The following is a 27,651-nucleotide window of genomic DNA, read 5'->3' on the forward strand; positions in this document are numbered from 1 at the left end:
CCAAGATTGAACTCTTTGGCCTGAATGCCAAGCGTCATTTCTAGAGGAAACATGGCACCATCCCTATGGTGAAGCATGGTTGTTGCAGCATAATGCTGTGGGCATGTTTTTCAGAGGCAAGGACTGGTAGACTAGTCAGAATCGAGGGAAAGATGAACGGAGTAAAGTACAGAGAGATCCTTGAAGTCCTGCTCTGGAGCAGGTTCTCAGACTGGGGCGAAGGTTCACCTTCCGACAGGACAACGACCCTAAGCACACAGCCAAGACAAAGCAGGAGTGGCTTCGGGACAAATCTCTGAATGTCCTTGAGTGGCCCAGCCAGAGCCTAGACTTGAACCCGATCGAACATCTCGGGAGAGACCTGAAAAATGCTTTGCAGCGAATCATTGTTCTTCCTCTGTCAACAATGGTTACCTGCAAGGAATCACGTGCCATCATCATTGAGGGTTTCAAGGATATTGCTGCCAGTAAGATTTCACCTAAATCAACCATTTATCGGATCATCAAGAACTTCATGGAGAGCGGTTCAATTGTTGTGAAGAAGGCTTCAGGCCGCCCAAGAAAGTCCAGCAAGTGCCAGGACCGTCTCCTAAAGTTGATTCAGCTGTAGGATCGAGGCACAACCAGTACAGAGCTTGCTCAGGAATGGCAGCAAGCAGGTGTGAGTGCATCTGCACGCACAGTGAGGCAAAGACTTTTGGAGGATGGCCTGGTGTCAAGAAGGGTAGCAAACAATTCAATTCTCTGATATAGACTGATATTCTGCAAAAGGTACAGGGATTGGACTGCTGAGGACTCTCTGATGAATCCCCTTTCCAAATGTTTGGGGCATCCTGAAAAAAGCTTGTACGGAGAAGACAAGGTGAGCGCTTACCACCAGTCCTGTGTCATGCCAAGAGTAAAGCATCCTAAGACCATTGGGGTTGCTTCTCAGCCAAGGGAGTGGGCTCACTCACAATTTTGCCAAAGAACACAGCCATGAATAAAGAATGTTACCAACACATCCTCCGAGCGCAACTTCTCCCAACCATCCAGGAACAGTTTGGTGACGAACAATGCCTTTTCCAGCATGATGGACCACCTGGCCATAAGGCAAAAGTGATAACTAAGTGGCTCGGGGAACAAAACATTGATCTTTTGGGTCCATGGCCAGGAAACTCCCCAGAGCTTAATCCTAGTGAGAACTTGTGGTCAATCCTCAAGAGGCGGGTGGACAAACAAAAACCCAGAAATTCTGACAAACTCCAAGCATTGATTATGCAAGAATGGGCTGCCATCATTTGGCTCAGAAGTTAATTGACAGCATGCGGGGGCAGATTGCCGAGGTCTTGAAAAAGAAGGGTCAACACTGCAAATATTGACTCTTTGCGTCAACTTCATGTAATTGTCAATAGAAGCCTTTGCCACTTATGAAATGCTTGTAATTATACTTCAGTATCCATAGTAACATCTGACAAAAATATCTAAAGACACTGAAGCAGCAAACTTTGTGGAAATTCATTTTTGTGTCATTCTCAAATTTTTGGGCCATGACTGTATATAAAGCAGGCAGACAGGCATCGAGGCATTCAGTTACTGTTCGGTTGAACGTTAGAATGGGCAAAAAGAGTGACCTAAGCGACTTTGTATGTCATATGATCGTCGGTGCCAGGAACGCCGGATCCAGTATCTCAGAAACAGCTGCCTCCTGGGCTTTTCACACACAACAGTGTGTAGGGTGTCCCGAGAATGGTGCGAAAACAGCTCATTGGTGAGGGGCCGAAGGAGAATGGCAATAATCGTGCAAGTCAACAGGCTGGCCACAAGCAGACAAATAATGGCACAGTGTGGTGTGCAGAAGGGCATCTCGGAGCGCAGATCTTGTCGATTCCTGTCACGGCTGGGCTATTGCGGCAGACGAGCACCCCGAGTTCCACTCCTATCAGCTAAAAAGAAGAAGAGGCTCCAGTGGGCACGCGATCACCAACACTGGACAATTGAGAAGTGGAAAAATAGGGCCTCCCGAGTGGCACAGTGGTCTAAGGTACTGCATCGTAGTGCTAGCTATGCCACTAGAGATTATGGGTTCGAGTCCAGGTTCTGTCACAGCTGGCCGCAACCAGGAGACCCATGGGGCGGTGCACAATTGGCCTAGGGTGGTCTGAGTTAGCGATGAGACAAGACTAACTACCAATTGGATACCATGAAATTAGGGCGAAAAAGGGGTTAAAAAAAATATAAAAAGAGGTGGGAAAAAATCCTGAAGCGTCATGCTGATGGCAGAGTCAGGATTTGGCATACGCAGCAGGACCCATCCTGCCTGGTGTCAACGGTACAGGCTGGTGGCGGTGGTGATGCCATTGCGTAGCAAGGACCAACATCCCTGTGGAACGTTTCAGACTTGTAGACCCACGCCCCAAATAATCCAGGCTGTTCTGGAGGCAAAGGGGGATCCGACCCGGTACTACATGGGTGTACCTAATAAACTGTGTGAACACAACATAGGAGAGCAATGAGGGAGAGTGGTGGCTTCCACAAGCTGGCATTTTTATGTGTTTTACACACAAGGCTCATGCACGAGGCTGAGAGCCTATAGCCAGGACCATGTCAGAGAGAGAAAAAGTGAGAAATAAAGAGAAGTTGCGAAATCATTGGAGTCAATCGAGGCTGTTCTGTAAAATAACACAACGACCGTGCTTGAAATGGAACATTCCTATTTTTCTGAGGAGAGTCCATTCCTTAAGCACAGGCCTGGGACCTGTGAAATTGGGCTTGTGCTGCCATTACATATGGGACATAATTGCTGCTACGCACACAGAGCATTTACATTACACAGGCCTGCGCTACACACATCTAGGGCACAATGAAAGAATACACATTCAAAAGCATGCATCGTAGCAGAATGAGCTATGTTTGTAATCATAAAAAAGAAACTGCAGAAGATGTGCCATTATGTATCATCTTCTTGATGCGACTAGTACACGACCCAAATTTCTAGACTGATGAACACTGATTCTTCCAACAACGCAATAGACATATTTACAGTAATTATATTCTGTCAATGTCTGTCATTTCATTGCCAGTTAAAACATTTTTTTGAATGTCAATTTTCAATGACCTATTTACAATAAAACTAGATACCAGGTTATAGTACCCATCAATCAAAATAAGGGGAGGGAAAAATATACATCCATAACATTCTTAATGAGGAGTCTGGTCTTGTCTTTTTGGCTGCCATACTGCAGTATTTGACCTGACATCGCTGCTCTGGGTGGTGGTATAGTAGCCTGGTCCCAGATCTGTTTTGCCAACGGTTGTTGTTGTCATGCAATTGACATCAGAATGACCATAGTTGGCGAAACAGCACAAATGGATCTGGAACCAGGCTAGTGGTATAGTGTGAGCTGGTCTGAGGTCAGATTTTCTCCTGGATGAAGGGGTGCTGCAGGGCCTGATTGATACTGATGCGTTTGGCCGGGTCCAGCATCAGAGTGCCGTCGATCAGGTCTTTGAGGATCAGGACCTTCTTCCTCTGCTCCTCGGGCAGCCGCTGGCCCCCCACCATGTCACACAACAGGTCCTTGGTGGGGTTGATGGTGCTCATCACTGTCACCTTCTCCTGTGGACGGGACGGTGAGGGGTGGATGGAGGGAGGTGGAGGTGGAGGGGTGGAATGGCGGTAGGTGGAGGGGGTGGAAGCAGAAGTGAGATTTTTTGTAAGATAGTGAAACCATTCAAAAACCATTAAGCAACTGAATGAGCCTTCATGATTAGTCCTGGCAAACCTAGCAAGTTATTTATGCTTGAACCACAGACTGAAGATCGATAGAATCAGGGAACCGCTTTGCCCTCTTTCTTAGATTGTTTCCTGAAAACGTAGCAGGTGAAAAGTAAAACATATACAAACCCTTTCAGTCACTTTATCTACTTCAATGTAGAGGAAGTTGAGGTTCTGATCAAAGTGCTGGTCTTTGAACAGGCCTTTCCGGATCATCTGAGAAGAAAGGAAGAAACATTACATCATCTATACCTTACATCACAGTGTACAATGCCCCAGGTTATGACTTCCTCTCAAAATCTAAATTTGAGAAAAATGTTGAGGCTAGGAAACCAGCCAGGTCCAGTAATGTGGACAGTTTACCTTGTTGGGCATCTTGCCCTTGAGGTCCATGGCAAGTTTTATCATGTGGTTGTTGGAGGAGCCGGGGAACAGGATCTTGCCAGTGTAGAGTTCGTATAGAGTGCAGCCCACCGACCACATGTCTATGCTGTAGTCGTACGGCTTCCCAATGACTGTGATAGAGAGAGACATCATAATGAATGTGATCCAAATATGTGAGACCATCATTCAGCGATAAAAACTGGTGAGGGCCCAAAAAGGTGAGAAAAAGAATCTGCAAGGAAACACTCAAAAAAATCTGTGTAAACTGCAATTTTCAGAGTGGGGTTAATCACAAAACCAACATTTCACTAACGATGTGATACTAGGTTAAGTATCACGATACTAAGTGGAAGGGATGCACTATATATCGGTTAACATATCGGAATCGGACGATATTAGCTAAAAATGGCAACATCGGTATCGGCCCGATTTAACGGCGATGTTAAAAACCAATGTCAAAGCTACCGTGCAAACCTATATAACGTAGGTACGTGACGTAATGACGCCACGTAAAATGTTGCGCTACACGTGCAACACAGCATTTCTAACCTAGCCCACAATGTCGGTTGTGTGGATCGAGCAGTCAACAAATCGAGCAGCCATTTGAAAGAGTAAGACATTTTCAGCGATACAACTGAAAAGGTGAAAGCCATTAAGCCAAAATAATGGAATTCATTGCACTTGACAATCAACAGTTCTCTGTCGTGGGTGATGTTGGCTTTCGCCGACTGGCCGAGCACCGGTACACACTAACGTTACCAAGTGCGCTATTTTCAGATGTTGCCCTACTGGAGTTACACAGTAATAGCGTCACTGCTATTAGCTTCACGACATACATACTATGGAACGCCGTTTGGGTCTTTGCTTGTCAAAAAAAGATTCAGTAGCACCGTCAAAGCTGTATAAAAAAGTCTGCAAACAAACAAACACCGGCCACAAACGATGTGTTTAACCGTGTTGATAATAAAGCAGCATTTGTTCGACCGCAACTTCTGGGGTAGCTAGCTTTAGCTTGGTACCTAGCTAGCACCAATACAACCAGCCTGAAAACAATGACCAGTAGAAACTGTAGTAATTTTCATTATTCTTTGCAATGATTCAGGAATCTTTGTGAGCAAGTATTAGCTGGGATGTCACTTGTTCCCCTTTGAAATTGAACTTCAGTTCATGAAAATAAATAGCTAGCCAGCTACTTAACCCTGTTACCCAAAGCTAACTTTATAAGCAGCCAGCTAGCTGCTATAAGATAGCAGCTGCCTAAGAATTAGGTTCAATAGTGGAATTTGCAGTTTGCCTTCAAAATAAAAGTATATAATTGACAGTGATGCAAATGAATATAAATATTTTGATGGCTAACTGCAAAGTCCACTATTGTGGCTAGCTTCACATAGATGGGTCCGACCACCATTAATCAAATAAGAACTGTCTTTTAAATTAGGGTTATTTTAGATGATGACACCTAGCTGTATAGTTAGGCAGCTAACTATAGCTACTGAAACAGATTATGTCGTGTTATTTGACGCGTATCTTTTTTGACACGCAAAGACTCAAAAGGCATTCCATAGAAATCCTGGTTGAGGATGAAACGACAAAATTGAACAATGAAATAGCACAGCAAATAAATGAAAGAAATAGGTTTTGATTATGTTTTACTGGTAATGGGGACATATGTAAATGCCAACAAAATAATGTTTTTGTTAGTGTGGTGTGTGTGTAACCATTATTTAACTAGGCAAGTCAGTTAAGAACAAATTCGTATTTACAATTACGGCCCGAACGACGCTAGGCCAATTGGGCGCTGCCATATGGGACTCCCAGTCATGGATGTGATACAGCCTGGATTCGAACCAGGGACTGTAGTGACACCTCTTGCACTGAGATGCAGTGCCTTAGACCGCTGCGTCCATGTGTGTGTGTTAACTATTTAACTGTACTAGAATGCTTAAAAGGCCGCTAAAATTTGAAATATCGGTTATGGTAGCGTTTCTTTTGGCGAGGAAATGATCGGTATCTGCCAAAAATGTCATATTGGTGCATCACTACTAACTAGTATTGTGATACCACAGGGTTTGCCCTGCCACCCTGTTCCCGTGTTCTATATGTTCTGCACACAAACCTGTCCCTGATATTCACACCAATACAACAAATTTAATTTAACTTCACACTTTTTTAGTGTATATTAGAAATCGGCTACTGCAGAAAATGGCTGATTTGCTCATATCCAAAGACCTACCTGTGATTGGGCAGTAAGGAATGTAGAAAGGAGTATAAATGCATAATGATCTTAATTTTCATTGTGGCATTAAGGAAAAAACACACTAGGCCTATTTGAAACCAACTTTACACACACACAGACACACACACACACGATGAAGCACTCATTCTGATAGGACATACTGTATATTATTTTTCGATTTGTAGTTGACGTATAGGGATGCATTCTGTGCTCAGTAATGAATTTTGATATGAGAAACATACATTATTTAGTGATCACACAGGGACAGGGCTGGTTATAGCAAGATTTGGTTGCCCCCCCCATCATGTGTTGGGCTGGGGCACTAGGCGGCCGCTTATGAATGCACAGGGAGAAGAAGTCAAGAAGATCTGCTCACGCCTATTTTATAGCTCAATGGGTGATAAACTTTTTGTCAGACAGATCAACACAATTCACGTGGATGATTTATCTCCATCTCTTCATTCAAAAACTCAATCATGGACACTTACTGACAGTATTTATATGTATATATTCTTATTCCATTCCTTTACTTTACTTAGATTTGTGTGTATTAGGTAGTTGTAGAATTGTTAGATGACATGTTAAGATATTGCTGCACTGTCGGAACTAGAAGCATTTCACTGCACTCGCAATACCATCTGCTAATCATGTGTATGTGACCAATAAAATTTGATGGGACAGTTGTGGCTGCTTCGCGTGATATATTGTTGTCTCTACTCTCTTGTCCGTTTTTGCTGTTTTCTCTTTCCAATAATGTTTGTACTATGTTTTGTGCTGCTACCATGTGTACTAAGTTGTTGTCTTAGGTCTCTCTTTATGTAGTGTTGTGGTGTCTCTCTTGTCGTGATGTGTGTTTTGTCATATATATTTTTATCCCAGCCCCCGTCCCAGCAGGCCTTTTGCCTTCTGGTAGGCCGTCATTATAAATAAGAATTTGTTCTTAACTGACTTGCCTAGTTAAATAATGGATACACACACACCACACTAACAAAAAAGTTATTTTGTTGGCATTTACATATGTCTCCATTAGTTAAATAAAGGTTAAATAAAAATATATTTTGAGATCAAAGCAGGTTTAAGGTGAAGAGTTTTACATCCCTGATTATTACAGAAAAATCTTCATAGTCAAACACAACTTACTGATTTCGGGAGCTCTGTAGAATCTGCTGACGAGGTACGGTGTGATGTCGTTGTCCGCCACGTGGGATGCCGAGCCAAAATCGCAGAGTTTCAGGATGGTCTTCGACTCATTCACCTTGTGGGGAGAGATAGAGAAACAGACACGATCAAACCAGGATCTTATTCATTAGGGCAGTGTAGCAAAACGCTTAAATAAAAATAAATTTAAAAAAAACTACAGAAAACGAGAAAGAAAAAAAACCAAGTGATTCTTATAGGACGAATCCAGGCAGTCCCTCCCTGTTTCAGTCCGCTTTCTTCCAAATCAAAATCAAATCAAATCAAATTTTATTTGTCACATACACATGGTTAGCAGATGTTAATGCGAGTGTAGCGAAATGCTTGTGCTTCTAGTTCCGACAATGCAGTAATAACGAACAAGTAATCTAACAAACAATTCCAAAAAACTACTGTCTTATACACAGTGTGAGGGGATAAAGAATATGTACATAAGGATATATGAATGAGTGATGGTACAGAGCAGCATAGGCAAGATACAGTAGATGATATCGAGTACAGTATATACATATGAGATGAGTATGTAAACCAAGTGGCATAGTTAAAGTGGCTAGTGATACATGTTACATAAGGATGCAGTCGATGATATAGAGTACAGTATCTACGTATGCATATGAGATGAATAATGTAGGGTAAGTAACATTATATAAGGTAGCATTGTTTAAAGTGGCTAGTGATATATTTACATCATTTCCCATCAATTCCCATTATTAAAGTGGCTGGAGTAGAGTCAGTGTCATTGACAGTGTGTTGGCAGTAGCCACTCAATGTTAGTGGTGGCTGTTTAACAGTCTGATGGCCTTGAGATAGAAGCTGTTTTTCAGTCTCTCGGTCCCAGCTTTGATGCACCTGTACTGACCTCGCCTTCTGGATGACAGCGGGGTGAACAGGCAGTGGCTCGGGTGGTTGATGTCCTTGATGATCTTTATGGCCTTCCTGTAGCATCGGGTGGTGTAGGTGTCCTGGAGGGCAGGTAGTTTGCCCCCGGTGATGCGTTGTGCAGACCTCACTACCCTCTGGAGAGCCTTACGGTTGAGGGCGGTGCAGTTGCCATACCAGGCGGTGATACAGCCCGCCAGGATGCTCTCGATTGTGCATCTGTAGAAGTTTGTGAGTGCTTTTGGTGACAAGCTAAATTTCTTCAGCCTCCTGAGGTTGAAGAGGCGCTGCTGCGCCTTCCTCACGATGCTGTCTGTGTGAGTGGACCAATTCAGTTTGTCTGTGATGTGTATGCCGAGGAACTTAAAACTTGCTACCCTCTCCACTACTGTTCCATTGATGTGGATGGGGGTGTTCCCTCTGCTGTTTCCTGAAGTCCACAATCATCTCCTTAGTTTTGTTGACGTTGAGTGTGAGGTTATTTTCCTGACACCACACTCCGAGGGCCCTCACCTCCTCCCTGTAGGCCGTCTCGTCGTTGTTGGTAATCAAGCCTACCACTGTTGTGTCGTCCGCAAACTCAATGATTGAGTTGGAGGCGTGCGTGGCCACGCAGTCGTGGGTGAACAGGGAGTACAGGAGAGGGCTCAGAACGCACCCTTGTGGGGCCCTAGTGTTGAGGATCAGCGGGGAGGAGATGTTGTTGCCTACCCTCACCACCTGGGGGCGGCCCGTCAGGAAGTCCAGTACCCAGTTGCACAGGGCGGGGTCGAGACCCAGGGTCTCGAGCTTGATGACGAGCTTGGAGGGTACTATGGTGTTGAATGCCGAGCTGTAGTCGATGAACAGCATTCTCACATAGGTATTCCTCTTGTCCAGATGGGTTAGGGCAGTGTGCAGTGTGGTTGAGATTGCATCGTCTGTGGACCTATTTGGGCGGTAAGCAAATTGGAGTGGGTCTAGGGTGTCAGGTAGGGTGGAGGTGATATGGTCCTTGAATAGTCTCTCAAAGCACTTCATGATGACGGATGTGAGTGCTACGGGGCGGTAGTCTTTTAGCTCAGTTACCTTAGCTTTCTTGGGAACAGGAACAATGGTGGCCCTCTTGAAGCATGTGGGAACAGCAGACTGGTATAGGGATTGATTGAATATGTCCGTAAACACACCGGCCAGCTGGTCTGCGCATGCTCTGAGGGCGCGGCTGGGGATGCCGTCTGGGCCTGCAGCCTTGCGAGGGTTAACACGTTTAAATGTCTTACTCACTTCGGCTGCAGTGAAGGAGAGACCGCATGTTTTCGTTGCAGGCCGTGTCAGTGGCACTGTATTGTCCTCAAAGCGGGCAAAAAAGTGATTTAGTCTGCCTGGGAGCAAGACATCCTGGTCCGTGACTGGGCTGGGTTTCTTCCTGTAGTCCGTGATTGACTGTAGACCCTGCCACATGCCTCTTGTGTCTGAGCCGTTGAATTGAGATTCTACTTTGTCTCTGTACTGGCGCTTAGCTTGTTTGATAGCCTTGCGGAGGGAATAGCTGCACTGTTTGTATTCAGTCATGTTACCAGACACCTTGCCCTGATTAAAAGCAGTGGTTCGCGCCTTCAGTTTCACACGAATGCTGCCATCAATCCACGGTTTCTGGTTAGGGAATGTTTTAATCGTTGCTATGGGAACGCGACATCTTCAACGCACGTTCTAATGAACTCGCACACTGAATCAGCGTATTCGTCAATGTTGTTGTCTGACGCAATACGAAACATCTCCCAGTCCACGTGATGGAAGCAGTCTTGGAGTGTGGAGTCAGCTTGGTCGGACCAGCGTTGGACAGACCTCAGCGTGGGAGCCTCTTGTTTTAGTTTCTGTCTGTAGGCAGGGATCAACAAAATGGAGTCGTGGTCAGCTTTTCCGAAAGGGGGCGGGGCAGGGCCTTATATGCGTCGCGGAAGTTAGAGTAACAATGATCCAGGGTCTTTCCACCCCTGGTTGCGCAATCGATATGCTGATAAAATTTAGGGAGTCTTGTTTTCAGATTAGCCTTGTTAAAATCCCCAGCTACAATGAATGCAGCCTCCGGATAAATCGTTTCCAGTTTGCAGAGAGTTAAATAAAGTTCGTTCAGAGCCATCGATGTGTCTGCTTGGGGGGGGATATATACGGCTGTGATTATAATCGAAGAGAATTCTCTTGGTAGATAATGCGGTCTACATTTGATTGTGAGGAATTCTAAATCAGGTGAACAGAAGGATTTGAGTTCCTGTATGTTTCTTTCATCACACCATGTCACGTTGGCCATGAGGCATACGCCCCCGCCCCTCTTCTTACCAGAAAGATGTTTGTTTCTGTCGGCGCGATGCGTGGAGAAACCCGCTGGCTGCACCGCTTCGGATAGCGTCTCTCCAGTTAGCCATGTTTCCGTGAAGCATAGAACGTTACAGTCTCTGATGTCCCTCTGGAATGCTACCCTTGCTCGGATTTCATCAACCTTGTTGTCAAGAGACTGGACATTGGCAAGAAAGAATGCTAGGGAGTGGTGCACGGTGTGAAAAATTGCAAAAAACAGCATTCCATTGTGAGATAGAGCATTTGATTGTCGATAGATAGGCCTAGTGCACGGTTCTGACTATGTCTACCTGGTGGCCGACCTGCCTATACTGTGAAGCTCCCCTCTCTCTTCGTCCCTCGCTATGAAAACATACGATTGTTTGTGTTCTTGGAAGTACAGCAATTAATAAGGCTCCTCCGTTTCAAAATGACTGAATCTTAGGAGTCGGTTCCTTGCAGAAGATGCATTTTCTTTAGACTAAATGTCTTGTTAAGTCACGGTATTTAACCAACTTTGAAGTACATTTTTAGGAGAGAGTGGTCTGCATGCAGACAGGTCAAGATTATTTGTAATTTTTTAATTTCACCTTTATTTAACCAGGTAGGCCAGTTGAGAACAAGTTCTCATTTACAACTGCGACCTGGCCAAGATAAAGCAAAGCAGTTCGACACATATAACAACACAGGGTTACACATGGAATAAAATAAACATACAGTCAATAAAACAGTAGGAAAAAGTCTATATACAGTGTGTGCAAATGAGGTAGGATAAGGGAGGTAAGGCAATAAATAGGCCATGGTGGCGAAGTAATTATAATATAGCAATTAAACACTGGAATAGTAGATATGCAGAAGATGAATGTGCAAGTAGAGATACTGGGGTGCAAATGAGCAGGATAAATAAATAAATAAATACAGTATGGGGATGAGGTAGTTGGATGGGCTATTTACAGATGGGCTATGTACAGGTGCAGTGATCTGTGAGCTGGGTCTTTTAACTTCTGGTCGCCTATTGATGGACATTAGTCCCGCTTCAGAAGCAGCATTCCTTTTTCAGATAAGTAAAATGCCCGTTCAGTGGTGTTTCGAAACTATATCCAGAGAAGGTTTCGCGTTGGCATTTAAAAAGCCGTAGTATACCCTTATAGACAAACAAACATACCGTAACCAAGACGCTTTCAATGGTATATCTGACAGCGGAAGATATTACTTTATTGCCCGGTACCTAGCGGTCATACATGCGTAATAGGACCATTATTCTGCATTGTGAATTAATGTGGAATTTTATTATTAATTTTTTTTTTTAAACTGAAAACCGTAAAAAAAATGCAGTTTAAAAGTTCAGCAAAATGTTCCATATGTCACATTCCTAATATAGTGATAGTATGGGCCTCGTACCAAGATGTTGTCGGGCTTGATGTCAGCGTGGAGGATGTTGCACCGTTTGAGGAGCTTGAGGGCCAGGAAGAGCTGCTGGGTGTAGGAGCGGACAGCCTTGATGTGGAGGCCCACATCCTTACCATACTTCTTCAACACCTCGCGCAAGTTCATACTGGGAAGAGAAAGACATGAGTTACAGCCAGTGAAGCCGTGTGCTAGATGACAAACACGTTGCAGTGTGCCATTAAAGCCACTAAGGACATACGGTGTGTCTGAAAATGCACCCTATTCCCTTTAAATTGCATTAATTTTGACCAGAAGTGCCCTATAATAGGTCGCCATTTAATACATAGCCATAGTGTGGTGACAGTGCAGTAGTGGTAGTCTCCCAGCCAGTACCTGAGGGGCTCAAACACCAGACACAGGTGCTGCTTGTGGTAGAAGTGTCTGAAGAGGCGCAGGCAGTGGAACTTGTCGTCGGGGTCGGCGTCGTTGAGCCTCTTGAGGAACTCCAGCTCCTTCAGGCCAGTCTTCTGCCTGGAGACCCAAAACAAAATCAGCAAGGTAAGCATTGATTGTTTTTTATTTATTTGTATAAATAAATCAGATAAATTCCCCTCGTTCAAGGAAACCCCGGATGCTTCACATAGATGTAGATGGAATACTTATAATGAGAGTCCACATTCAAATGTATGGGTGGTAAAGGCAATATGCTCCCATAACAATAAATGAAACAGAGACCAGACAAACCCAAATGGCACCCTATTGCCTATATAGTGCACTACTTTTGACTAGAGAGCTATGGGCCCTGGTCAAGAGTGCTGGTCAAAAGTAGTAGACTATATAGGGAATGGGGTGCCATTTGAGTCCTGAGGCTTGCCTGCATGAGGACCTACATGAGCTCGTTGTTGCGGATGATCTTGACAGCCACATCCTGTCCGGCGCGGGCCGTGTCCCTGCCCCTGATCACATTGCTAAACATTCCCTGGCCTGTGTAGCCATACACGTCGTAGCGCTTGTCCAGCGTCTCCCCGATGTTCACACCTAACATACAGGTGGCACACAGAGGGAAGAGATGAGGGGCATGTTTATAAAGTGTTGGACATTTCTCAATGAGATATCCAGTTTCCAGGCCTAAAATAACACTATATTGAATGATCGTGAAATCAAAGGACCACACTGAATACTGTAAGACTACATGGACTGTTTCCAAACAGGGCTGATTTATAGAGAAAAGAAAGCTCAGCAGCCTTTAATTGATGAATTAGTGAATGACAGTAACATTTGTACAGTGTACAGTCAAGGGCACTTACGGTAGTAACCCTCTGCGTCGGTCCAGTTGTCCCGGAGGTTGGGGTTCTCTTTGAAGTCCTTCCCCCCCACACCTGCTGCTCTCATCCTGGCACTCTGTACAGAGATATATATGACCAATGGTTCAACCACAACATGACCAAACATTCAACCACACTCACATAATGATCTACTGCAACAGACAGATCATTCAGAAGATAAGGACGGGCTTGCGTGTCTAGTCCAGAGTTGCACTCTAAAGATCAGAGATACAAACATGGAGGGGAATGAGGCACCTGTAAGACTTACATCAATGGCTGCTTCAAACATGTCGTCCGATTCTGTAAACATATCAGGGGCTGAGGGCTTTTTGAGTCCTAAAGGAAAGAGGGAGGAGGAAACAAGATTTTGTTTTAAAATGTTACATTTGTGAGTTATTAGTAGAAACATGCTCCGACTGGCACATGTTTTGGCCTAAAAATATGACCTGAAGGAATGCAACTGAATGACTATAGGGGACCGAAGACTAATTTACAACCCCTGCATTGGTCAATGCTAGTCGTATGTGTTAAGTCACTACTGCATTGTCAGCTTTCTCCCAAGCAGACAGATTAAATTTCAGATCAACTTTATTATCCCACTAGGGGGAAATTCATTTGGTCATGTGCTTACATGAAAACACAGAAACTACACAATAGAATCATTACGGCACTGTCAGCAATTTTCATGCTGCAGGCGGGAGCGGGCAAATACTTTTGTTGTCCGCCAGATTATTTGTAAACGGTCGTCTATCTGATTTGTATGCGTTATCCTACGGAATTGTATTAAAAGCACATATTTTTCCGCATTATTCAACTTCAGTAGCCTAACTCCCTAATAGCGCGCCTTGTATGTGTGGTCTCAGGGAAATAGAGTAGGCTGTCTATACGAGCGGAGAATCACGTGGCTGTTAACTTAAATATGATTACACTGTAGTTTACTGGTGTCTGCAAATAAATACTGATAATGGAAAGTGGAAGGCGCTCAACCAACATGAGTCGACGTGCAATCAATTTTTTAAATCATCATTGAAAAGGCAAAGGCACAACGCACACATAGGTTAGGCTACTATGGTGAGTGAGTGTTGCGCCTTTTCATTTTCAATAAGTATTGACTACCCATTTATTTTGTCTCTGCCTGAAAATCGTGCTCCTAAAACCTAGGCTATATCCTATATGCAAAACGTAGCAAGTGTGGCTGTCATCATTCCTGCTGCTTCCAGTTCAGTAGCCATACCTGCGAGACCAGGTGCGTGTGTGTGGTCTCAATTAAGTATAGTAGGCTATAGCCTATGCATGGTCATAGAAACACAGGTCAGTTATCTTTCCAGGGACATGTACTTCCTAAATATGATTTGGCTATAGTTCACTACATTGCTTGGAAATAAATATTGATCATCATATTTCTCAGTCTGAAAACATCCCACTCCTAAAAGTTTGGCTATAAAAATAGCTTGAAAGAAATTAAGTCTGCTCCCTTCAAACTACATCTATCATATGACTGTTACACCCCAGTAATGCAGAAAGCCTAATATAAATGGGCCACGTGAGAATCTCAACCTATTTCTTAAGGTATTTTTGCACATTTGATATTGCCCATTGGACGGAAAATTGCTGGCAAGTGAGCTGTGTCACATAAGCCCTAAAATAACATTGCGCGACAGCGGTTGGGAACAGTTCTTTTTTATTTGTTGTATTTTTCTTATATTTTCCACTAACTCGATGACCCCTTCCCTAATTGGACTAAACTAATGAACAACACTTAGGCTTCTACTTCCAGTTCATACATACTATATACATTTTACGGACACAATCTATTATATAATAGTTATACGTTGTTTGTTTTTACACCTATCCTTCCGCTACCCTCAACCCCTCCCATCTATCTCTGAAGACCATCCAGTTTCTATTTGCCATATATTATATACACACAAAAAATATATAAAATACAGTTGAGTCGGAAGTTTACATATTGGAGTCATTAAAACTAGTTTTTCAACCACTCCACAAACTATAGTTTTGGCAAGTCGGTTAGGACATCTATATAGTGCATTCCAACAATTGTTTACAGACTGATTCTTTAATTTATAATTCACTGTATCACAATTCCAGTGGGTCAGAGGTTTACATACACAAAGTTGACTGTGCCTTTAAACAGCTTGGAAAGTTCCAGAAAATAATGTTATGGCTTCAGATGCTTCTGATAAATGATGTCAATTAGCCTGAGTCAATTGGAGGTGTACCTGTGGATGTATTTCAAGGCCTACCTTCAAACTCAGTGCCTCTTTGCATGACATCATGGGAAAATCAAAAGAAATCAGCCAAGACCTCAGAAAAAAAATTGTAGACCTCCACAAGTCTGGTTCGTCCTTGGGAGCAATTTCCAAACGCCTGAAGGTACGATGTTCATCTGTACAAATAATAGTATGCAAGTATAAACACACTGGGACCACGCAGCTGTCATACCACTTAGGAAGCGTTCTGTCTCCTAGAGATGAACGTACTTTGGTGTGAAAAGTACAAATCAATCTCAGAAAAGCAGCAAAGAACCTTGTGAAGATGCTGGAGGAAACAGGTACTAAAGTATCTATATCCACAGTAAAACGAGTCCAATATCGACATAACCTGAAAGGCCGCTCAGCAAGAAAGAAGCCACTGCTCCAAAACTGCCATAAAAAAGCCAGACTACGGTTTGCAACTGCATGCACATGGGGACAAAGGTCATACTTTTTGGAGAAATGTCCTCTGGTCTGATGAAACAAAAATAGAACTGTTTGGCCATAATGACCATCATTTTGTTTGGAGGAAAAGGGGGGAGTCTTGCAAGCTGAAGAACACCATCCCAACCGTGAAGTACGGGGGTGGCAGCATCATGTCGAGGGGTGCTTTGCTGCAGGAGGGACTGGTTCACTCCATAAAATAGATGACATCATGAGGCAGGAAAATTATGTGGATATATTGACGCAACATCTCAAGACATCAGTCAGGAAGTTATCATCAAGGAACCCACCAGGTACAACCCTAACTCTGTAAACAAGGGCACCCTCATAGACGTCATCCTGACCAACTGGCCCTCCAAATACACCTCCGCTGTCTTCAACCAGGATCTCAGCGATCACTGCCTCATTGCCTGTATCCGCTACGGAGCCGCAGTCAAACGACCACCCCTCATCACGGTCAAACGCTCCCTAAAACACTTCTGTGAGCAGGCCTTTCTAATCGACCTGGCCCGGGTATCCTGGAAGGACATTGACCTCATCCCGTCAGTTGAGGATGCCTGGTCATTCTTTAAAAGTAACTTCCTCACCATTTTAGATAAGCATGCTCCGTTCAAAAAATGCAGAACTAAGAACAGATACAGTCCTTGGTTCACCCCAGACCTGACTGCCCTCGACCAGCACAAAAACATCCTGTGGCGGACTGCAATAGCATCGAATAGTCCCCGTGATATGCAACTGTTCAGGGAAGTCCGGAACCAATACACGCAGTCAGTCAGGAAAGCTAAGGCCAGCTTCTTCAGGCAGAAGTTTGCATCCTGTAGCTCCAACTCCAAAAAGTTCTGGGACACTGTGAAGTCCATGGAGAACAAGAGCACCTCCTCCCAGCTGCCCACTGCACTGAGGCTAGGTAACACGGTCACCACCGATAAATCCATGATTATCGAAAACTTCAATAAGCATTTCTCAACGGCTGGCCATGCCTTCCGCCTGGCTACTCCAACCTCGGCCAACAGCTCCTCCCCCGGCAGCTCCTCGCCCAAGCCTCTCCAAGTTCTCCTTTACCCAAATCCAGATAGCAGATGTTCTGAAAGAGCTGCAAAACCTGGACCCGTACAAATCAGCTGGGCTTGACAATCTGGACCCCCTATTTCTGAAACTATCCGCCGCCATTGTCGCAACCCCTATTACCAGCCTGTTCAACCTCTCTTTCATATCGTCTGAGATCCCCAAGGATTGGAAAGCTGCCGCAGTCATCCCCCTCTTCAAAGGGGGAGACACCCTGGACCCAAACTGTTACAGACCTATATCCATCTTGCCCTGCCTATCTAAGGTCTTCGAAAGCCAAGTCAACAAACAGGTCACTGACCATCTCGAATCCCACCGTACCTTCTCCGCTGTGCAATCTGGCTTCCGAGCCGGTCACGGGTGCACCTCAGCCACACTCAAGGTACTAAACGATATCATAACCGCCATCGATAAAAGACAGTACTGTGCAGCCGTCTTCATCGACCTTGCCAAGGCTTTCGACTCTTGTCAATCACCATATTCTCATCGGCAGACTCAGTAGCCTCGGTTTTTCGGATGACTGCCTTGCCTGGTTCACCAATTACTTTGCAGACAGAGTTCAGTGTGTCAAATCGGAGGGCATGCTGTCCGGTCCTCTGGCAGTCTCTATGGGGGTGCCACAGGGTTCAATTCTCGGGCCGACTCTTTTCTCTGTGTATATCAATGATGTTGCTCTTGCTGCGGGCGATTCCCTGATCCACCTCTACGCAGACGACACCATTCTATATACTTTCGGCCCGTCATTGGACACTGTGCTATCTAACCTCCAAACAAGCTTCAATTCCATACAACACTCCTTCCGTGGCCTCCAACTGCTCTTAAACGCTAGTAAAACCAAATGCATGCTTTTCAACCGATCGCTGCCTGCACCCGCATGCCCGACTAGCATCACCACCCTGGATGGTTCCGACCTTGAATATGTGGACATCTATAAGTACCTAGGTGTCTGGCTAGACTGCAAACTCTCCTTCCAGACTCATATCAAACATCTCCAATCAAAAATCAAATCAAGAGTCGGCTTTCTATTCCGCAACAAAGCCTCCTTCACTCACGCCGCCAAGCTTACCCTAGTAAAACTGACTATCCTACCAATCCTCGACTTCGGCGATGTCATCTACAAAATGGCTTCCAACACTCTACTCAGCAAACTGGATGCAGTATATCACAGTGCCATCCGTTTTGTCACTAAAGCACCTTATACCACCCACCACTGCGACTTGTATGCTCTAGTCGGCTGGCCCTCGCTACATATTCGTCGCCAGACCCACTGGCTCCAGGTCATCTACAAGTCCATGCTAGGTAAAGCTCCGCCTTATCTCAGTTCACTGGTCACGATGGCAACACCCATCCGTAGCACGCGCTCCAGCAGGTGTATCTCACTGATCATCCCTAAAGCCAACACCTCATTTGGCCGCCTTTCGTTCCAGTACTCTGCTGCCTGTGACTGGAACGAATTGCAAAAATCGCTGAAGTTGGAGACTTTTATCTCCCTCACCAACTTCAAACATCAGCTATCTGAGCAGCTAACCGATCGCTGCAGCTGTACATAGTCTATTGGTAAATAGCCCACCCATTTTCACCTACCTCATCCCCATACTGTTTTTATTTATTTACTTTTCTGCTCTTTTGCACACCAATATCTCTACCTGTACATGACCATCTGATCATTTATCACTCCAGTGTTAATCTGCAAAATTGTAACTATTCGTCTACCTCCTCATGCCTTTTGCACACATTGTATATAGACTCCCCCTTTGTTTTCTACTGTGTTATTGACTTGTTAATTGTTTATTCCATGTGTAACTCTGTGTTGTCTGCTCACACTGCTATGCTTTATCTTGGCCAGGTCGCAGTTGTAAATGAGAACTTGTTCTCAACTAGCCTACCTGGTTAAATAAAGGTGAAATAAAAATAAAAAATAAAAATAAAAAAGCTTGGTCGCAAATGGGTTTTCCAAATGGACAATGACCCCAAGCATACTTCCAAAGTTGTGTCAAAATGGCTTAAGGACAACAAAGTCAAGGTATTGGCCATCACAGTGGCCATCACAAATCCCTGACTTCATAGACAGAACTGGAAAAGTGTGTGTGAGCAAGGAGGCCTACAAACTTGACTCAGTTACACCAGCTCTGTCAGGAGGAATGGGCCAAAATTCACCCAACTTATTGTGGGAGGCTTGTGGAAGGCTACCCGAACGTTAGACCCAAGTTAAACAATTTAAAGGCAATGCTACCAAATACTACAATTCTGACCTACTGGGAATGTGATGAAAGAAATAAAAGCTGAAATAAATCACTCTCTCTACTATTATTCTGACATTTCACATTCTAAAAATTAAGTGGTGATCCTAACTGACCTCAGATAGGGATTTTTTACTAGGATTAAATGTAAGGTATTGTGAAAACTGAGTTTAAATGTATTTGGCTAAGGTGTAAGTAAACTTCCGACTTCAACTGTATATGCATTTTATGGACACAGTATATTTTACATTAGTTACCTTGTTATTAGTCCCACCCTTCAGCTCCAGTCAACCCCTTCCATCTGTCTCTTAACACAATCCATATTGGATTTCTATTTGCCATATATTTTTCAACTGTTCTGTGATGTTTCACAAAAGTTCTGAACCTTTCTATTGTCATAGTTTATACAGATTGTAAATTAAAGATAAAAATGTTTGCTTAAAAGTATTAATATTGATTGATTGACTATGACTTTTTAGATCACCCAGTAGCGCTTTCTGCAGAGTTAGCTCCAAGTAAATGTTGCAATTGTACAGCCATCCCTGGACATGCAACCAAAAACAAGCAACATATGGAGAGTACCAAAACATATAATCTAATGATTCTGTCTCTTCACAGCAAAATCTGCAGAGCTGGGATGGTTGTATCAACCATATACTGTAGGAAATAGGGCGCATATATTTTCACCTTGCCTGACCCTTTACTCACCATCCTTCTCCTGTGTGATGAGGCCTTGCTTGGCCTTGATGTTCTCCTCAAACGTGTCCAGGTTCTCCAGCTCGTACTCCTTCACGTCGGCCGCCACGCGCTCCAGGATGTCGTCTGGTGAGGGCGAGCGGCTCCGCGTGCTACTCTGGGGGCTACTGGGATCCGACGCCATAGACGTCATGCTGTCCTCGTTGCCGCCACGGTATTTCTGCGCAGAGAGAAAGGTGTCAGGCATAGAGAGGTCACAACAATGGAGATCCGGAAAAATAAGATATTGGTTTGGATGTAGGACAATTTCAGCGGTGTATCATGAAAAATCAAATCGTGAAAATTCCCATATCTGAGTAGAAAAAAATAGAGGATGTGTCTGTAAACAAACGAAACACTGGACTTGGGGATCCCTGAAACAGCTATGGACAGTCCAACAGCAGAGTGAGAGAGGAACTGACCTGGACGATAGCTAGACGCTGCTGGCGGCGCTGCTCTATGAGGGCCTCTTCATCCACCTCCTCACCGTCAAAATCCTCGAACCTGAGCACAAAATAAACCCACTTACAAGAACACACAATCACCCAGAGAATTACCATATTGCCGAGTATAGCATTTGTGTGTGTGTGTTCTCCCTCTACTCACACTTCCTCTTCGGAGGACTCCTTGTCGGCCTTCATGCCCTCAGAGAGGCTGCCCTTGAATTTGTCCTCGTCCCGGCCATGTCTCCTCCTCCTCCTGTCCCGGTCCCGGGAGTTGGAGCGCCTGCCGTACTGTCTGAGACGGCCGTACCTGTCCCTCTCTGGTGACCTGCAGCGCAGAGCAAAGGAAACGCTCTGTGTTGTTCTGAATGGTTTGTTAAACACTTAACAAACCCTTAGACAACCTTGGCTTACGAGCCTCCTACTCTGACATCACTAAAGCTTCATCAATAGAGCCAGACAGAATCTGAAAGGGAATCAGTCGGAAAGGAACTAGCTATACGAATCTAGTATCTTCAATAATAATACAGTATTATTACTATAATTATTTACAGGCATCATCTCAATACATTTCTAAAGGATTGAGGAAGAACTCTTGCAGATTCCATTTTGCCCAGCTCATCCACACACACAAAGTTTCAGCTCGTCTCGTCTAACCTGCGTCTCAGTGGAGATCTACTCCGTCTCCGGAAGGGCGAGGGAGACCTTCTTCTGAAGGGAGAGCGGCTCATCCTGCGACCTTGGGGAGCACCTCTGGGGCTGGTCTCCCGTGACCTCGCTCTACCCCCTGGTCCTGCTTCTGGCCGTATTCGCTTCCTGTAGGAGAGAGAAAGCTTAAAAGATCAGTGGTAGATAGTAGCACATTCTTAATGCCCAATCCTAAAACACAAAAGTAATAGTTGTCCTTGCCATGTACAGACCTCTACTGCTGTTCATTACGGGACAAGAAACAGGCACTGCATAAACATTTCATAATAATATAGGCTTAAATAAATGATGGCTCATTAAAAAAAATAAAAACATTGGGACTCAAAGTTGGAGAAATAGGGGGTGGACTGCAGGTTATTCCATAGTAATGGACCTTAGTGGTGAGGAGCCCTGTCTGTCAGCATCCCTCCTCCTGGCGTCTATGGAGCGACTGCTGCCTCTCCTGGCTGGGGACCTGGCTGCTCTGGAAGGAGAGCCCTGTTTGGAGGTAGAGGCTGAAGCTGATGCCCGGTGGGGGTCTCTGGTGGAGCGTGGGGAGGTGCTGCGTCTCCTCTGGGGGCTGCTGAGCTCCCTTCCTCCTCGCCTTTGGGGAGAGCGATTCTCTTTCCCTGACGAGGTGTCCTTAAACGGGGACTTGGTCGGCCTCTTGTCCGGCTCTTTCTCCGCCTCCGATCGTCCTGGACGCTCCCGTGATCTGGACTTCCGGCTGCCATGCACCGCGTTTGGCCTGTCATCGTTCTGGGGCGAAGAGCGTTTATCCAAGCGGCCGCACCTCTGCTCTGATCTCCTGCTAGAGGGGGAAGGAGACTTCTTGCTTCTCTCTTTGGACCTGCTCCGGGAGCGTTTCCTCTCTTTTGATTTGCTGCGGCCACGGTCTTTGGCGGCGGTGTTTTTGGTGCCTTTGGTCGTTTTGTCTGACTTGGACTCCTTGCCAGTCTTCTCCCTGGACTTGCTCCGACTGTGGCGCTTGGAGCTGGACTTGCCTGCTTCTGTGGTGTCCCGTCTGGATTTACCACTCCTACCCCTGGGGGAGGGGGGCTTTGCCATGCTGCCCCTCTGGTGCTGCTCCCCATTCCGGACCCCCCCATCTCTATCTCCCTCCTCAGAGCCAGAGTTATAACCCTGTAGGATGAGGCCCATGCCTGACTGCACCTTGCCCCCCTCCATCATCTGGCTGTCTAGCTCTGCTTTGATCATGGCCCTCTGTTTCTCCAACTCCTCCAATAAAGCCTTGTCATCAGATATAGGGGATATGTCCGTTTTTCTGTGGCTGGAGGAGCTGTTGATGCCAGGGGCGGATGGAGAGGAGCCATCTTTACGTTTGTGTTTCTTGTGTTTGTGTCTATGTTTGCGCTTGCGGTCCTTGTCCTCTTCGGAGGCGTGTTTGTGTTTTTTGTGCTTGCTGCGGTGTTTGTGCTTCTTTTTCTTGTGTTTGCTGCCACTGCTGTAATGTTTGGACCTCTCTGCTGTCTTTTCTCCATTCATTTCAGCTGCCCCCTCTCCAACCTCTTTATCGTCCTCTTCATCTTCAGAATTTTCAACACTCTCCTCCTCGCTCCCACTCTTCTCATTGCTCTCCAAATCTTCTTTCCTGTGGAGATAAAAAGAGATTGGCCAAAGATATAATTTAAAACATTAACTTTTTTTTAACATGGTTAGCGACAACATTCATCGACCAAAACATTACTATCCTGCTTCCTGACTTTACCGCCATTGCTAATGTTACTTAGCCTACTGCTAGCTGGGTGATTCTCATGAAACCAGTTTTAAACATATCTGTAGAAAATTGAGTTACAAAACTATGATGCATATGCAAAAAACTATCATTCTGAAGACTAAGATGTCAACTTTTTTGCCAAAGTGTCTTATTTTAAATAAATTAATATGCACATTTTTAACCCAAAATTCTCATTACTGAAATACTTTCGGATTAAATTCACAGAACATTTTTATAAAATGTTACTTTCGAAAAACCTAACTCACTTGAATAAAACACTAAATATGTTGCTGAATTTTGTCCATAAATCATAAAAATGGTATACTCGTTGAAGTTTACATTAAACTATAATATTTATTAGGTAAAAACACTGACTGTGGACATGTCTCATTATACCGCACTCCTCTTGTTGGTGGATAATTTTTGTAGCAGGTTAAAGCTTATCTCCTGCAATTCTACATATTTTGTCATGGGGTGCAGATTTTTTTTGTCTGTTTTAAAGGCAATTTCCTACAATTCTACATGTCTTGTGTGTTCATGTGATATTTGAGTAAGTCAATTACAACAAAATGGGCTAGTTGATCTGTACATTTATGAAATGTTATAAATAGGTCTGTAATAACTGACATGACAAGGGGAAAACTGATGATGCACTACCCAATTTAAAACTTGCACATTCTACTATTACAACTTTCAGGAGTAAGTTGAAATTTTGTTCAAGGTCATGAACAGTAAAAATCACGTTTTTCATGAAATTGGATGATATTTGGATGAAACCAAAATAAAGTGCAATAGGGCGACGCACAATTGGTCCAGCGTCGTCCGGGTTAGGGGAGGGTTTGGTCGGGGTAGGCCATCATTGTAAATAAGAATTTGTTCTTAACTGACCTGCCTAGTTAAATAAAGGATTTTTTTAAAAAACAAGTATAATTACCAAAGTATGAAAAATCACTGTTGCTTCTACATTGATGAAGTTTGATCATAAAGTTACTGGTCCTCTTCCCCATGTCAAACACTTGGATTCAGGAGGCGGGATTATTAAGGGGATAGGGTGAAATCACCCCAACTCTCATTTTAATACATCAATGGTAACATGATATTCTCTTACCGAATTTAAACAAGTACAGCCTTGTAACCAACATCGGAGAAGGCGTGTTTGCGGAGGGGCGTGGTTTATAAGCTAGATACTGTAGCTACTCTACTGGTGCCAACATTTGACTGTAGGGTGTCAGCAAATATAATGAATCATGAATGAATAATGAATATGCCAAATCTAAGGTGCCACCAACTTCCTGTGTTATATGTCTCCCCTTTCATCTGTGTCTGGTGTTAGACAGTTACTGGCTAGCTAGGTCTTCAGCCAGCATGGAATAAAAAGGGGGTGACGGGTAGTTCAAAACTCTGACACAGTTGTCATGTCAACACATCTGTCAGTGCTGCTGTGAACCGCATCACAAGAGACATGTCATTAATATAAGCTCCCCGCCCTCTCAGTCTCTTTTCAAACTTCCTGGTAGTTAGCCATGAGAAAGCAGTACTTTCCCACATTTTTTGGGGCATTTCTATCTCCCAAAATATTTTCCCCACGGGTGTACCCCAGAGTTTCTGAACCACTAATCTAGAAGGGTAGTCCTTAGATGAGCACAAATTGTTAATTTAATCACTTATATGCCTTCAAAATGAGATTCTTATTCTCAAACACCCCCTTGGACTTCTCATTACCAGCATGGCAAAAAGCTCAAATTGTGAAAAAATCAGAACCATTACCTTACCAACATGGAGGTGTGAATGGGTCAATTGTTTTCTGACTCATAATGGCTGTCTCCTATTATTTGCATATTGAGTTAAGGTACTCATTACCAAAACACATTTCTCAATACAACATCATTTTTAGGTCAGTTTAGATAATAAGAACCTTAATTTCAGTAATGATAATAAATTAAGTCTCATTTATAGTCAATTGGTGAGCTGTACTGGAAACTTTATCTATTTACTAGGCCCATTCCTTAAACCTTGATTTTTTTGTAAAAACAACATTTGATTACGTACAAGAAATATAACTTACTTTAAGCCACAATCGGCAGTTCGTGTTTCAGCAAAGAGCAACCCAAACACTTAAAGTAGGATATCCACCATTTTTACATCTGTACTTGTTTTCACACTCACCTATAGTGGCAAGAAAAAGTATGTGAACTCTGGAATTATCTGGAATTCTGCATAAATTGGTCTTAAAATTTGATCTGATCTTCATCTAAGTCACAACAACAGACAAACACAGTCTGCTTAAACTAATAACACAAATTATTGTACTTTTCTTGTCTATATTGAATACATAATTTAAACATTTACAGTGTAGGTTGGAAAACGTATGTGAACCCCTAGGCTAATGACTTCTCCAAAAGCAAATTGGAGTCAGGAGTCAGCTAACCTGGAGTACAATCATTGAGACGAGATTGGAGATGTTGGTTAGAACTGACCTGCCCTATAAAAAACACTCACAAAATTTGAGTTGCTTTTCACAAGAAGCACTGCCTGATGTGAACCATACCTCGACCAAAAGAGTTCTCAGAAGACCCAAGATTAAGAATTGTTGACTTGCATAAAGCTGGAAAGGGTTACAAAAGTATCTCTAAATGCCTTGATGTTAGTCAGTCCATGGTAATACAAATAGAGAAAGTTCAGCACTGTTGCTTACTCTCCCTAGGAGTGGACGTCCTGCAAAGATGACTACAAGAGCACAGCATGCTTAATTGGATTTATCTTCATTTAACTAGGCAAGTCAGTTAAGAACAAATTCTTATTTTCAATGACGGCCTAGGAACAGTGGGTTAACTGCCTGTTCAGAGGCAGAACGACACATTTGTACCTTGTCAGCTCGGGATATGAACTTGCAACCTTTCGGTTACTAGTCCAACGCTCTAACCACTAGGCTACCCTGCCGCCCCATGAAATTTCTGGAACATGCTAACATCTCTGTTGACGAGTCTACGATACATAAAACACTAAACAAGAATGGTGTTCATGGGAGGACACCACAGAAGAAGTCACTGCTGTCCCAAAAAAACATTGCTGCACGTCTGAAGTTTGCAAAAGAGCATCTGGATGTTCCACAGCGCTACTGGGAAAATATTCTGTTGACAGATTAAACTACAGTTGAGTTGTTTGGAAAGAACACACAACACTATGTGTGGAGAAAAAAAGGCACAGCACACCAACATCAAAACCTCAAAACCATCAAAACCTCATCCCAACTGTAAAGTATGGTGAAGGGAGCATCATGGTTTGGAGCTGCTTTGCTTTTGAAAATATATGCATGTGATTACAGTACTTGTACTGAAATTAAGGGGTATTTTAGTAAATTGCATTAGTGATTTTAGTATTATGCAAATCATTTGGGATGAACAAATTACTAAATCTCAGAGAGATCAGTAGAGTTTTTCAATGGCAAACTATCCAACACTCGTTACCGAAACATGCAGTCTCCAAAACCTGCTCATCATTACCATAATGCACCATTTGTTTTTGAAATATTAGGAAAAATAAAACTTTGGCTTAATCTAATAGTTTTACTTTTGTTCTTTATCCAAATATGTGTACATAAAAATAAACATGTATACACAAGTGATGACAAAATATTAAAACCGCTATGTTACGGTAATGAGAAATTACAAAATACATAAAAATAATTGTATTTTTTATATTTTTTATTTTCAGTGCTATGTTTAACTCAGGCCTTTTCATTACGGGAAAAGAAAAATATTAATGTAAAAAAATATATAAAATATGGATTTGTCTAACTTTTTTGGACTGAAAACTGTTAGTGTAACGTTACAGTATGGAGCATTTTTGTATTGGTAGTTGTGGAAATGTAGGTAAAATGCATAACTTTAAAAACAAAACAAAAAAACATAAGAATAATCATGAAATAGATAAGTACATATCCTAATCTCAGTGATCCAATATAACATTTCGTGAAAAATGTCAATTGTTTGGTCAAATGTCAAGTTTTGTGAGAATTACCCAGCTAACGTGTTAGCTTGCTCGCAAACACTGGCTAGCTTGCTACCTTAACTTCTTACTGATGCAATTGGTATTGTTAGCTAGATAGTTAGCGAGCAAAATAGCTAGAATATAAAGTCACATGTTATGGCACTAGGGTTTGGATGGTTTATGGTATAGTTTATCTGTGGTTTATGTATGGAAAACATGTAAACATGTCAGTAAACATGTCAGCAAACACGTTCGACCACTCGGTGCTCGCTAAGTCGAGATGGCAGGCTAGCTCTATATAGTTACCAAGCTAGCTAGCCTAGTACTGTTTTAATGCTGAAGAAAACAGATACAACGTTGACTTGCCAAAATCACTGAGCCGAATAAACGTACAACAAATAAATTGCATGACTGTGTAATCTTCTAAAATGTCTTACACGTGTTCGTTCCCATTATTATTCATTCTTGTAGACTCGATTTCCAGCTCTACGTCGGCCATTTTCCTCAGCCGGGGAAGGCGGGGGTCCTTCCTTCAAAGTATTGTACACTGTACACA

General features: G+C 43.5%; 1 protein-coding gene across 1 annotated transcript; it reads right to left on the reverse strand.

Annotated features, from left to right (window-relative positions):
* Nucleotides 1-1,579: 1,579 nt before the first annotated feature.
* Nucleotides 1,580-27,651, reverse strand: LOC112215707 (serine/threonine-protein kinase PRP4 homolog). The gene is made up of 15 exons (XM_024375003.2): nt 27,533-27,651; nt 21,762-22,979; nt 21,338-21,496; nt 20,844-21,008; nt 20,660-20,741; nt 20,211-20,418; nt 13,749-13,816; nt 13,463-13,556; nt 13,046-13,193; nt 12,549-12,686; nt 12,168-12,321; nt 7,518-7,632; nt 4,121-4,272; nt 3,887-3,973; nt 1,580-3,598 (listed from the first exon to the last, which is right to left on the reverse strand). Exons 1-15 carry the CDS (start codon nt 27,592-27,594, stop codon nt 3,395-3,397), a joined length of 3,054 nt encoding a protein of 1,017 aa, XP_024230771.1. The 5' UTR covers nt 27,595-27,651; the 3' UTR covers nt 1,580-3,394.

The sequence above is a fragment of the Oncorhynchus tshawytscha genome, linkage group LG16, assembly GCF_018296145.1.
Source record: "Oncorhynchus tshawytscha isolate Ot180627B linkage group LG16, Otsh_v2.0, whole genome shotgun sequence".
NCBI classification, from domain to species: Eukaryota; Metazoa; Chordata; class Actinopteri; order Salmoniformes; family Salmonidae; genus Oncorhynchus; species Oncorhynchus tshawytscha.

Coding starts and splice junctions, on each gene's coding strand:
- LOC112215707 (XM_024375003.2), bottom strand. CDS start 27,594: ATGGCCGACGTAGAGCTGGAAATCGAGTCTACAAGAATGAATAATAAT. Junction 22,980..27,532: donor AATAATGGGAACGAACACGT/GTAAGACATTTT, acceptor TTATCTCCACAG/GAAAGAAGATTTGGAGAGCA. Junction 20,742..20,843: donor GAGTCCTCCGAAGAGGAAGT/GTGAGTAGAGGG, acceptor TTTTGTGCTCAG/GTTCGAGGATTTTGACGGTG.